Source organism: Condylura cristata, unplaced genomic scaffold (assembly GCF_000260355.1).
Source record: "Condylura cristata isolate star-nosed mole 26May11 unplaced genomic scaffold, ConCri1.0 scaffold00011, whole genome shotgun sequence".
Classification (NCBI taxonomy): Eukaryota; Metazoa; Chordata; class Mammalia; order Eulipotyphla; family Talpidae; genus Condylura; species Condylura cristata.
In genome coordinates, this window is record NW_004567112.1 from 20160216 (window position 1) to 20171625 (window position 11410).

Consider the following 11410-nt stretch of genomic DNA (forward strand, 5'->3'; position numbering starts at 1 on the left):
AAGTTCCCCTCCTCCTGGAGCCCCCCCCACCCCCCGCCCTTGTCCACCCACCCTTCATTCCCAAATATTTCAGTCACAAACAAAAACAAATGTAAAAATTACTTTTTTTAATTTCAGTAGCTCATGGGAGCCCGTCAGTCACACACAGAGGAATTGGCTGGGTCCCCAGCGCTAGGGCCAGCCTCTCTTGTGCCCTCTGGCCGAACGCAGGGGGCCTGGGAGAAGGAGGGTACCCCCTGGGCTGGAGCAGGCACTACTGGGTTGGCACAGGTTGGGAGGTCTCCTGCCCACTCTCAGCAGGTCCCGCCAGCCCATTCTGCTCTGCCCCTGGCTCAGGGTGCTCCAGAGCTTGCCGGGTGTCAGCTTGCCACAGCTGCACAAGATCTGTGGGGGTCTTTCCTGCCTGGGGGAGCCAAGAGGGGATCTGGTCACTGTTCAGAAGTCTGTACCAGGAGATGCCCTTATGTGTATGTCAGCGGTTCCCAAGCAGGGGCAGGTGACAATGTCTGGAGGTATTTGTAGTTGTCTCGACACAGGGGAGGATGCTGCCAGCATCTTGAGTAGGAGCCAGAGATGCTGCTAAACACCCTACAATGTGCAGTCCCTCACAACAAGAAATTCTTCAGTCCCAAATGGCAATAATAATAGGGCTGAGAAACCGTCGTCTATACCCTCCCTGTGTCTTCATGACTACTGACCCTCTTGCTGACCCTCCTGGCTGTTTCTCTGCACTGGTACTTGGGACATAGACCCACATAGAGAGACCTAGAAAGGTGGCAGACAGAAAGACCCTTCTCTGTGAAAGGGTGCCGAGGGCAGAGCTCTGTTCTGTGTTTCCTCTGAAAACCTAGTCCAGGGCCTGGGCAGCCATGCACACTGATTACTGCTGCAGGGGAGAAAGAAGCTCACCAGGTTTTTGGCCATCATGTCAGCCCCATGCAGGAGCAGCAGTTTGATGATTTTGTAGCGGTTGAGTCTCACTGCATCATGCAGGGCGCTGTCCCCTTCCTAGAGCCAGAGTGACAGCAGTCAGCATAACCCTGTGGGCCTGGGGAGTCCTCGGGCTGCCCGCACACCCCTCCCCGTGGGGCTGGGCAGCAGGGGAGGCGACACTCACTCTGTCTTTGGCATTGATATCCTGGCCCAGCGATAGAAAGTACTCCACGACCTCCACATGCCCTGTCCGGACCGCCACGTGCAGTGGGGTGCTCAGCAGCTGGGAGGGGAGGAAATGGGACTGAGGGGCCTGGACTGTGCCTCTGGGAGGGGAACTGTCCTGCCTCCAGCCTAACCCCCTCCCCCAGCCCTAGTGGCAAGGCCTGAGCCCTGCAGGGACAGGGATTGTTACTGTTCTCACTATCCTACCAGTGGCCTAATTCTAAAGCATTAGAAGACACCTCCTTTAAGCAGCCTTCCGCGATTCCTCTGTTACCTAACTGCAAGCAACTGCTCAGTCCTCTGCTCTTCCTTTAATAATTCTAATAGGTGCCGTTTTTGGAAGATGATTGTGTGGGACACGGCGAAACTTACAAAACATTAGCTTCAGGTTGAAAAAAGAGTTTAAATAGATTTCCCCACCCGTCTATATAAAGATTCTGCAAGATACTTTGCAGAAGAGGAGCAGAGGCTCAGAGACTGTCACTTGTTCAAAGTTACACAAAAAATTGAATGGATAGATGAATATATAACTGAACCAGTAAATGAATGGATGGGTACATGGGCAGGCAGATAGACAGAAGAATGAAAGATTGCCTGGATGGACAAATCCTGCATCTTCCGGGTGGTCCCCAAGCCCCCAAGGAGTGAATTTCTTCTCTGCTCTTCCTGCAACCATCCCAGATGGTGACCCCAAGGGCCTGCAGTTGATGCCAGAGACCCACCCCTGGCCTCTGTGGCCACTCCACAGAGTAGCTTCCTACCTTCCTGCCTTCCTGGGTTTTTCTCCCCCCCACAGACACCCCAATATTTGGTAGCATTCCTCACCTTATCCCTCACATTGGTGTCTGCTCCTCGGCTTCGCAGGAGTTTCACCACCTCCAAGTGGCCCCCTCGGCAGGCCCAATGCATGGCTGTGCAGTCCAGCTAAAAGGGAAGGCTGAGGTCCTACCGTTTCGGGGATGGGGGGGGGGACTGCCCCAGAGAGAAGGAGTCTGCCACATGCCCAGGGAGAGGAGAGGGGCTCTTCTGAGCATGGGAAATGAGGCACGTGGAGCAGAACCCTGGTGCTTGTGTAGCCCGAGCCAGGTTCCAGGAGAGGGTCGAGAGGAGATAGGGCTGCCAAGATGGTACAGCCCGCTAGAGGGCTGTGCCTGAGGCAACTGTCAGGCCCAGGCTGTGACCCAGAGAGGGAGTCTGGATCCCACCTCCCGCCGCCCACCTAACACCTGCCCACTAGCTTACCCTGTCCTGGAAGTCCACAGTGGCCCCACTCTCCAGGAGCTTCTCCAGGATCTCCAGGTGGCCCTCCAGGGAAGCTCGGTGCAGGGCTGTCCGGCGGAACTGTCCCCAGAGACACTGTCAAGGCCTGACTTCTGGTCCCAAGCCTAAGCCCATCTGCCATGCAGGCTGAGCCCCCGGCCTGGATTCTGACCCCGGCATGGGTGCCCAGATTGTTTGTGTTCTGCCAGCTCCTTCATGCTCTAGGGAGACCTGCCTTAAAGCCTTCCCATGCCCTGGGGACACTGACTTTCTCCATGTCCTCCCACCCTCACCCCTCAGGCACACATGAGTTGTTGCCTCTGCCAGGAATGTCATTTTGCCCTTACTTGGTTCTTGATAAATTCTTGCTACGATGCAGTTCAAGTGCTATCATCTCATTTCAGTCTGTAGGTCAGAGCTATCCCAGAGACCCAGACAGCCCTCCACTGTCAGAAGCTAGTCTCATGGGCTCCATTTCCCAAATGCCTAGCCCAGGGGCAGGATGGGTAAGTGTGGCCTGACTCCTGATTCAAGGAGGGAACAGACTTCCTCCCTTCCCACAGGGGAGGCTGCTTTGCTCTTGAGCACACAGCTCGCCGGTGCCTGGCCGTGTGATGGTCTTGTCAACTCTCACCCTGTCTTTTTCTTGTTTGTACTCCCAGCACCTAGCACAGTGCTTGGCCATAGGAGGTGCTTGAGTAGGTCCTGGGCCTAAGAATGGAGAGGATATATATAGTCTAACCCTACAATAGGCACACGGAAGGGGTGACCGTTAATTTGCTGAATCCCAGAGCATGGACACAAAAGGCACCCTAGGAAGAGTGATAGAGGAAAACCAAAAGAAATACAACGGGGATCAAACTGTTTTGAAAATAGAAAATGGGGTTTGTTGCACAACATTAGGAGTATAATTGATGCCGCTGAATTTACACTAAAATATTTTAAGTGCCCTATTTGTGTTATATATATTTTACCACCATAAAATAAAAATAATTTTTAAAAGAAATATATGTACCACTAGACATAAAAATATAGCACCCTAATAGGTGTTTGTAGGGTTTTCTTCTTTCATTCAGTACAGTTTATCAAAACACTGATTTTCCATTTGACCCCCCTTAACATGCTCTGAGGGGAGCAGGCTGTTTTACAGAGGAGGAAACTGAGGCAGGGCAGGGGGATAGGACTGGCCACAGTCACATGGCTGAGCAGTGGCAGAAACAGGAACCCCAAACTCTTGGTTTGGGACTTAGTGGACTTTTTCTCTCTTTTCTTCCTTGAGAAAACCATGTGACATCTGTTACTCTCCAAGTGACTCAAGCTGAAAAGTGTCAAAGGATAGACACTTTCTACATTCCTGTGTGGGACAGGGAGCCGGCAGATCCTCCCAGGCCCCCTTTCTGAAGTACACCAAGGCCTCTTCTTGCACAGGCCCACATGGGTGCGTGAGGGTGAGAGGCAGAGAAGCGGGCGGGCTGGAACATCACCTGATCGCAGGTGTCCGCGGGACCCCCATCCGCCAGGAACTTCTCAACGACCTTCAGTTTCCCCTCCACTGCTGCCTTCAAGAATGTCTCCTCCTCCACAGGGCCAGCCTGCAGGGCAAACATGCGGGCGTGAGGCTGGGCGCTGACCCAGACCCTTGCCCACGCAGGTGTCCTCCCCAGGGCACTTACGACCTCCTCGGGCTCAGCAGGTGAATCCTGGGGGGCAGTCAGGGCTTCCCGCTTCTTCTGCTTGCGCTTTTTCCGCAGCTCGATGAGGTGCTGGATCCCGCCCACATCGATGATCTCCCTCCGCAGGTCCAGGGACGTCTTTCGCACCCGCTCTTGGCCCTGGTGGAGATCACCCATCAAGCCCCAGCTGGCGCGGGGAGTTTGAGGAGCCTGGGGGAACCCTGAGTCAGCTGGAGGGGGAGAATACTAGACCTCAAGAGAGAATGAGTCCAGGTCTAGCACTCACGGGTGCTACTAGAAGCAGGTGAGGCTGGACACAGATGGGTCAGCTGGGGAGGAGAGGCCCAGGGGGCCTTCTGCCTGAGATATCCGGCAGGGAGGGGATTTGGGGATTTGGCGGAGGGGATCTCAGAGGTGGTTCTCAGCTAAACCTTAAGAACAGGGTTCAGGGGCCTCCCTGTCACCTGCCAGGGAGCTGACCCACAGGGTGCACAGACTTCTCCTATCTTGCCTGCTACTCCCTTCAGCAGTGTATTTCAATAGATCTACCTGTTCTGCTCCCCACGCTTTCTCTGGTGAATCCTTTCACTCACAGTCCCCCCACCGCTGGCCTGCACCCTAGCTCTTGTATGCATAAATAAATAAATTTTAAAATAAATAAATTCAAAGAAAAAAGAACAGAGTTCAACCCTCAGTTCTTCACTTATGCGTGAGATCTTAAATATATATATAATTAATATTGTATAAATAATGCAGAAACATAGACATTTTGAAAAGAAAGCCCTTCCCTCCAGGAGGTAACTCCTGCTCTGATTCCACATGTCCTGGCTTTCTTTTACCTGCCCAAGCTCCCTCTTGCCTCCCTCGGCCTGGGTAACACCTGCCCCTGCGTGGCCACCCATTGCTCTGGCTTCCAAAGGGAGACCCAACGGCAGATTCTGGCCCAGCAGGTGTGTGTGGGGGGGTCAGATTCTGCACTGCTGTTGGTGTGAGTGTGTGGCATGCACGGAGAGGGGCACCACACTGTTTCACAGACACTGGAAGGAGGGAGACCGTCACCCCCAGCTCCGTCCTGAACGCAGACATGGGGTCTCCGAAACGTACCTTAACCTTGTCTAAGGCAAGACTCTGCGCCCCGTGCTGCTTCTCATCCTCCAGCACCAGCATGTCCATGGCCACCTTCTGGTGGGCAGCTCCTTGGAGTTTCTGATGAGAGGGGGAAGACGTGCTTCAGGGAGGCTGGCTGCGGGCCCTGGGGAGGCAGGTGGCCTCTCACCTCTCCGACGGTGCCCCCAAGGACTCCTGTGTAACCCCAGGCCTTCCCACTCTCCATTCCTAACTTGCCCAGCACAAGGCCCACCTCAGGCTCAAGCCTGATTCTGGAGCAACCACCCGTCTGCTCCAGATACAGGGGCGGGAGGAGTTTTCATCATAGTCACTTTCTCAGGCACACTTTTTTTTTCCTTCTGGTATTAACAATTCACTTGGATGAAGTAATTGCCATTAAGGGCAATTGCTATTTTTCAAATGGTCTCACTTGGCAATTCAAATCCCAGAGCGTGGAAACCCTCGGTCTCAGGGACCCTCGGGGACGGGGATGGGGCCAGGCTCCCACCTTGCAGCTGGGAGTAGACTCTGGTCGTAACAGCACGAGTGGACTCCTTCACATTTTCAGCCCTGATTTTCCTGGACTGCTCTTCACTTGAAAGGACAGGAAGCTCTGGAAAGTTCTCACACCCAGTCTCATTCCCACTAGTGGCATCAGGAACATTGCCCAGGGGAGGGTGCCAGGTCAAGGTAGGGAGCAGTGGCTCCCGGAAGGAGCCCTTAGCTGCCTTTTGCATCTCTTATTGAGCTCAAGGTGATGCTCTTCAAAGATAGCTTGAAGGACCGATTCCCAGGTCTGCATATTGGAGGTCGTGTGGCCCCTGGCTCTTCCTTCTCTGCTCAGGCTTATAGGGTTTGAGGTCCCCTGGCTCTGGTCTTACTGGAAATGCTTTATCTTCTCCCAGGGACAAGGGATGACACGGGCTGCGGCTACTACTGCCTGGGCCACCCTGGCCAGGCTCCTCATGGAGCATGCAGAGGCTTGGCCTCGTCATCTTGGCATCCCCGTGACAGGGCCTAGCATGTACTAGGCTCTCAGAGAATGCAGAATTAACGAATGAGTGAGTGGGTGATGGCAGGCAGGCTCAGCCTCGCTGCCTGCCCCTCAGTGCTCAGTAATGTTGTCACCTGTAAGCATCCCACAATGGAGACCTAGCCCCTGGGGCTGTCTTGGGGGCCTCCCCCACCCCAAGAAAGGGGCACAGGCTGGACAGAGGCGGCTGTTGGGCTGGGGCCTGATGGCAACAGTGGGGACTCTAATGTCTAGTCATCATCTTAGCCAGACGCTAGCCTGCTTCAGATTTGTCTGCAGCCTGCATATAGTAGATGCTCAAGAAATGTTGATTAAATTAGATGCTAAATGTTGAAGTGCAGCAAAATAAAACTATTTTATGCTGTCTCATAGATGGCGGTACAGATTAGATGAGAATGCCCCTTGGACCTTAGCACAGTGCCTGGCACCAAGGAGACGCGCTGTGGGCAGGCTGGCTCTGGGCACACCAGCTCTCCTGACTGCTCAGCTGCTATATTTGCTGGGTGAGTGAATGGGTGAGGCCTTCTGGGTCCCTTCGCTGAAGGCCCCGGTGTCCAGTGGCAGCACTGCAGAAACGGGACAGCAGCAGGACTGAGCTGCCGGCACTGCCAGCCCACAGGCCCAGGTCCGTGGGGGCAGGGAGTGGCATTCCTGGAGATCCAGGGATACCCTGGTCAGGACTCAGCCTGGACTCAGCTCACATTCTCCCCTGACACATCCGCCCTCCCTTCCCAGTCCTCAGCTCTCCTCCACTGACCCTGCTCCTTCCCTGTCTCATTCTCTTGCAGTCTTCCAAACTCTAAACTCATGCAGTTACTCTCCGCCACTCCTGTCTTTGCCCCTCCAAGTCCTTAGCAGGGGTGTCAGAGCCGTCTTTCCACTTTCCCTCAGGCAAAGACATTCAGTGGCTCCCCACTGCCTGCAGAACAGCTTTCACTTGGTATCTCTGGCTGTGGCTACCTGCCTTCGGGTCCTTAGCCCCTACCAGACTCCCCTAACAGTCTCACTTCCACTCACCCCGACTTCAGTGCCTGTCACCTCCTTCACCAGGAGCACCCTCCCTGCTCATCACCCCTTACCATCCTTGAAGGCCCAGGTCAAGTGCCACCCCACCCCAGAGAAGTCCTTGGGGGCCCACGGCTGGAGCGCCTCACCCGCGCCCCGTGCCCCTTCACTGCTAACTTGGTGCCTGTCACCACTTCTTCACTCTGCCTGGTTTCTTAGTGGATTGTCTCACTGACCAATGCTGGCTAGAGTAAAGGCGGGGGTGGGAAAAGAAGTCAGGGTCTGGCCAACTGACCCTCTCACTCGCATCGCCCTGGGCACTTGGCAGAGCAGACTCATGCTCAAGTATTAGTTTAAATATAAGGGAAAGAACAAACTCACACTCTCCTCCCCTCCTTCATCTCAAAGAAAATGCAATGAGTGATGAGCACTGAGTTCCCACACTCCAAAGGCCTCCTGGCAAGGCTAGCCCCAGGACCGGCTTCCTGCATGCCCCCTCCCTGGAGTCCCTTCCTCACTCTGCTCCCCATCCTTGTTCTTCTTCAGTCACCAGACGCCATGTAGTAGCTGGGGGAGCTCAGAGCCTCAAATCTCTGAATTTTGAGGTAGTGCTGTCTCACTCCGTAGAGCCTCACCCATCTCCTTGAAGGTTGGGTGTGAGGGCAGGGTCTTGGGGAGCCCAGATCGACTTGCTCACCCCACTGTCTCTCAAGTCTTGGGGCTGAAGCTGCAACCTCCCACCACCAGCTAGTTCCTCCACCAGGAGCACCGTGGGGCAGGAATGGAGTCAGCAGGACCCTTAGGAGTGCCTGTCCCCTCACCACCACAGGTGCAACAGTGCTTCCCTTGATTGCAGAGCTGGGTCTCCTCAGAACCCTTTGGGCCATCCCCCCCTGCCCATACCTCATTCTCCTCCTCCTGCGCCAGCCGCTGCTCAATAAGCTCCGTGGCTCTCTGCACAGCCTCCGAGCCTGCCATGGTGGCGCCTCTGCAGGCCACAGAGCCTCGGGGGCTTTATAGGCCAGGGCACCCACCCTCCCCCCACCAGGCGCCTTTGCAATGAGGTCACGGGCCCAATTCTCCACCTGCCTTCCCCACCTGTCACCTTCACCCGGGGCAGCCTTGTGGGAATGGGAGAGTTGCCCTCTCCCACCAACTCCTGGCCCATCAGAACTGGAGGGCACAGAGCCCCAAGAGCAGAGCTATAGGCGGGAGCCTCAGTCCTTACTGCTTGGACTACCTGGACCTTAGCCCAATCAGCCGGGCAGCAGCAAGGACCCACTGGTTACCCTGAGCCATGATGCAGTGCCATCTGCTGGACAGTCGGAGACAGTGCCCAGCCGGTGCTCCCCAAGAGACTTGTCAAACGTGGACGCACCCAAGTTAGGCCGGAGTCCCCTAGGCTGTCCTGTGAACGTGCTCTGCTTGCTTGGGGAGGGGCCGACTGCCTCTCCAGACTGGAGAGCCAGGGCCGCCAGTGGGGCCAAGGGCAGCTGCTCCTCTCTGCCCACAGCACACACGGGCCCTTCCTCTGAGGTACCACAGCGGCCCCTGGTGGACATCAGTGCATTTGGCTGCATGGCCATTAGTTCCATCCAGGCAAACCTCACCCAAGACTGCACCTTTAAGCCTCAGGTTAACCCTCCAGGGGGCCTCTGCCTAACATTTGGGAGCCTGCTTCAAGAAGGATCTCAGGAAGACACTGGAAGGGCCAGAGTGCAGTACTCAACCCAGCCAACTCCCGATCATCCTTTCCTTCCCAGTTTCCCTGTCAGGTCTCTCTCTGTTGGGGCAGCCTTGCTCACTGAGAAAGAAACACACTCCTAGAAGGTGGGAGCCAACACTGGGTCACTCTGAGCCAGATTTAACTTGACACCAGAATTCTGCAGTTCTCTAGTGTTCATATTGGCTGAACCATCTTCTCTAAGGTTCCACTTGGCTTTTGGCTAAGATCAAGACTAATTTCAAGAATTTCCCTCTCTGGGGCCTCCCTGGTGGCATAGTTGTTAAAGACACAACAGTTATAAAGCTGTTGGCAGCCACTGCAGCATGAGTTCAATCCCTAGCCAGGGAGCTGACCCGCATGGCGCAGCAGACCTCTCCTGTCTCACCCTCTACTCCTCTCAGCAGTGTATTTCAGTCAGTCTGCCTTTTTTTACTCCCTACTCTGTCTCTGGTGAATTCTCTCATCCCCCAAACCTCTGGCCTGCACCCCAGTTCTTGATGCATAAATATTATTTTAAAATTTCCCTCTCTGCTTATATGCACTGTCCAATTTTGGGACTCTGGGCTGACAGACTCATAATCTAAATTTGTGAGAGGTTTTGCACTCACATCACAAAGAAGTAGTGTCTCTGGGATTTCCAGGAGCCTGGCTCAGGCGAGAGCCAGAGGCCAGCACTCTCCTGCTGCAGGAGCAGACCCCCACCTTCCTGGACGCTGCCTTTACTTCCACAGCACCTTCATACCAGTTATCCCATTTAATCCTCTCAGCAACCTAGGAAGGCGGTGGGTGCATCCCCCCCACTTAAAAAATAAGAAGAGTGGGGTCAGAGTTTAAGTGGTTTTTCTGAGGACTCCTGAGAACACGGGACTGGAAGACTAACAGTTCAAGGCCGCTTACTGCACTGTCAGAGGAGCTGGAGGCCTTGTCTCCCCTCCCGCCACCTCACGACAGAGCCAGGAGAACACAGAGGCAAAGCAGGCAGGAGACCAGGAAGGAGCAAAAGGCTTTATTGATAAATATGCAGATATGTCTGTACAAGTGGCCGCAGCGGGGCCACGACCAGGCTGCAGCCCCCCACCGAATGGGCCACAGCCAGGACATGGCCCGCACAGGTCCCTCCCACAGCAGCCCACCATCCGGCCGCTGCCTCATCTCCGCCAATTGTGCTGGGGGCAGGGAGAGGCAGAGGCCGGCCTCAGGCTCCCACCCCCGGGGTAGCAGGCGGTCCCCTCCCCTCCGAGGACTGGCCCGGTGCCCAGGGCAGTCAGGGCCTGGGGGCGGGTTGAGGGGGACAGCAGCTGCTTCAGACCCTGAGCAGAAAACCGGAGTGAGCACAGCTGGCAGCGCCAGGTGACGGACCAGGCTCCGGGGCCTCCGGGCTGGCCCTCATGGCTCGAGCCTGCCGTGGGGAGGCAGGGTGGAGGGCCTAGTTCGCCTTCTCTCTGACAAGGTGGGCAAGGCCCTGTGTGGCAGCACTGCGTCCTGGGTGCCGGCAACGGTGGCCCACGGTGCCGCTGCGAGGCTGGGTCCCTCCGCGGCCTCCCGCAGCCACGGCAGGGAAGTGCCCCTGAAGAAAAGACCAGCACAGAAGGCAGCAGCAGGGTGGGGTCGGTGCTCGGGCCAGGCGGTCTCTCAGCCCCGCAGAGCCCCTCCCTCGCCTCTCTCCCCGGGGGTCCACAGGCTCCTCAGTCCTGGGGCGGTGGGGGCTGATTGATGATGACCTGGATGACAAAATCTTTCTGGATCTTGGTTTCCTGGAGCCGTGTGCGGTCTGTGAGCAACTTCCCGGAGAAGAACCATCGCTGCCAGGATGGCTCGATGCCCTCCTGGGTGTGTAGCTGCCTCTTGAGCTGCCCCACGGTGTCGGGCAGGCTGGCGCTGAGCCGCACGTCCTTGCCCGTGGAGAGGCGCACCTTCAGCGGGAACTCGCGGCGCACGCTGGGCGCAGGCTCGGGGGGCTCCAGGCTCTCCTCCTCCATGTGCTCCAGCAGCAGGTTCACGGGTGGCGACAGGCAGTAGATGGGCAGCTGGTAGCGATTCCCCAGCTCATCGTAGCATTCACAGAGGGTGCCTGTAGGGAAGGCAGGTGGTCAGTCAGCCTGGGGCAACTGTGAAGGGCTGGGCTGTCACCCCAAAATCTGTATGTTGAAGCTCCAATCCCCAGCGTCACTGAGTTTGGAATAGAGGCCTATCGTGATTAATTAAGGCTAAATGAGATCATACGGGTGGGGCGCTGAGGAAACAAGATTAGTGTCCTTATAAGCTGAAATACCAGAGAGCTTTTCTCTCCACCATGTGGTAACAGCAGGTAGGCGACCATTTCCAAGCCAAGGAGAGCTCTCACCAAAGGCCCACTCAGCTGATACCTTGATCCAGGCTTCCCAGCCTCGAGAGCTGTGAAGAGCAGATTTCTGTTGCTTAATGAGCCACCCAGGCCCTCCCTGGTGG

The 11410-nt window shown here is 55.9% G+C and overlaps 2 protein-coding genes across 4 annotated transcripts in view; both read right to left on the reverse strand.

Annotated features, from left to right (window-relative positions):
• Nucleotides 1–170: 170 nt before the first annotated feature.
• Nucleotides 171–8816, reverse strand: ANKRD2 (ankyrin repeat domain 2 (stretch responsive muscle)). Its single transcript, XM_004681022.2, is given in 11 exon segments — nucleotides 171–403; nucleotides 910–1008; nucleotides 1118–1216; nucleotides 1984–2082; nucleotides 2401–2499; nucleotides 3903–4010; nucleotides 4092–4250; nucleotides 5196–5297; nucleotides 8140–8219; nucleotides 8222–8357; nucleotides 8526–8816. Coding segments are annotated over 11 exon segments (1422 nt in total). The 3' UTR covers nucleotides 171–253.
• A 1137-nt stretch (nucleotides 8817–9953) lies between these two features.
• The window catches only part of UBTD1 (ubiquitin domain containing 1), a 47553-nt gene continuing 46096 nt past the window's right edge, over nucleotides 9954–11410 (reverse strand). For all 3 annotated transcript variants that reach the window (XM_004680568.2, XM_012723394.1, XM_012723393.1), the window contains exon 3: nucleotides 9954–11033. In XM_004680568.2, coding sequence (XP_004680625.1) covers nucleotides 10648–11033 — 386 coding nt within the window. In that variant the 3' untranslated portion in view covers nucleotides 9954–10647. The remainder of the gene's footprint in view (nucleotides 11034–11410) is intronic.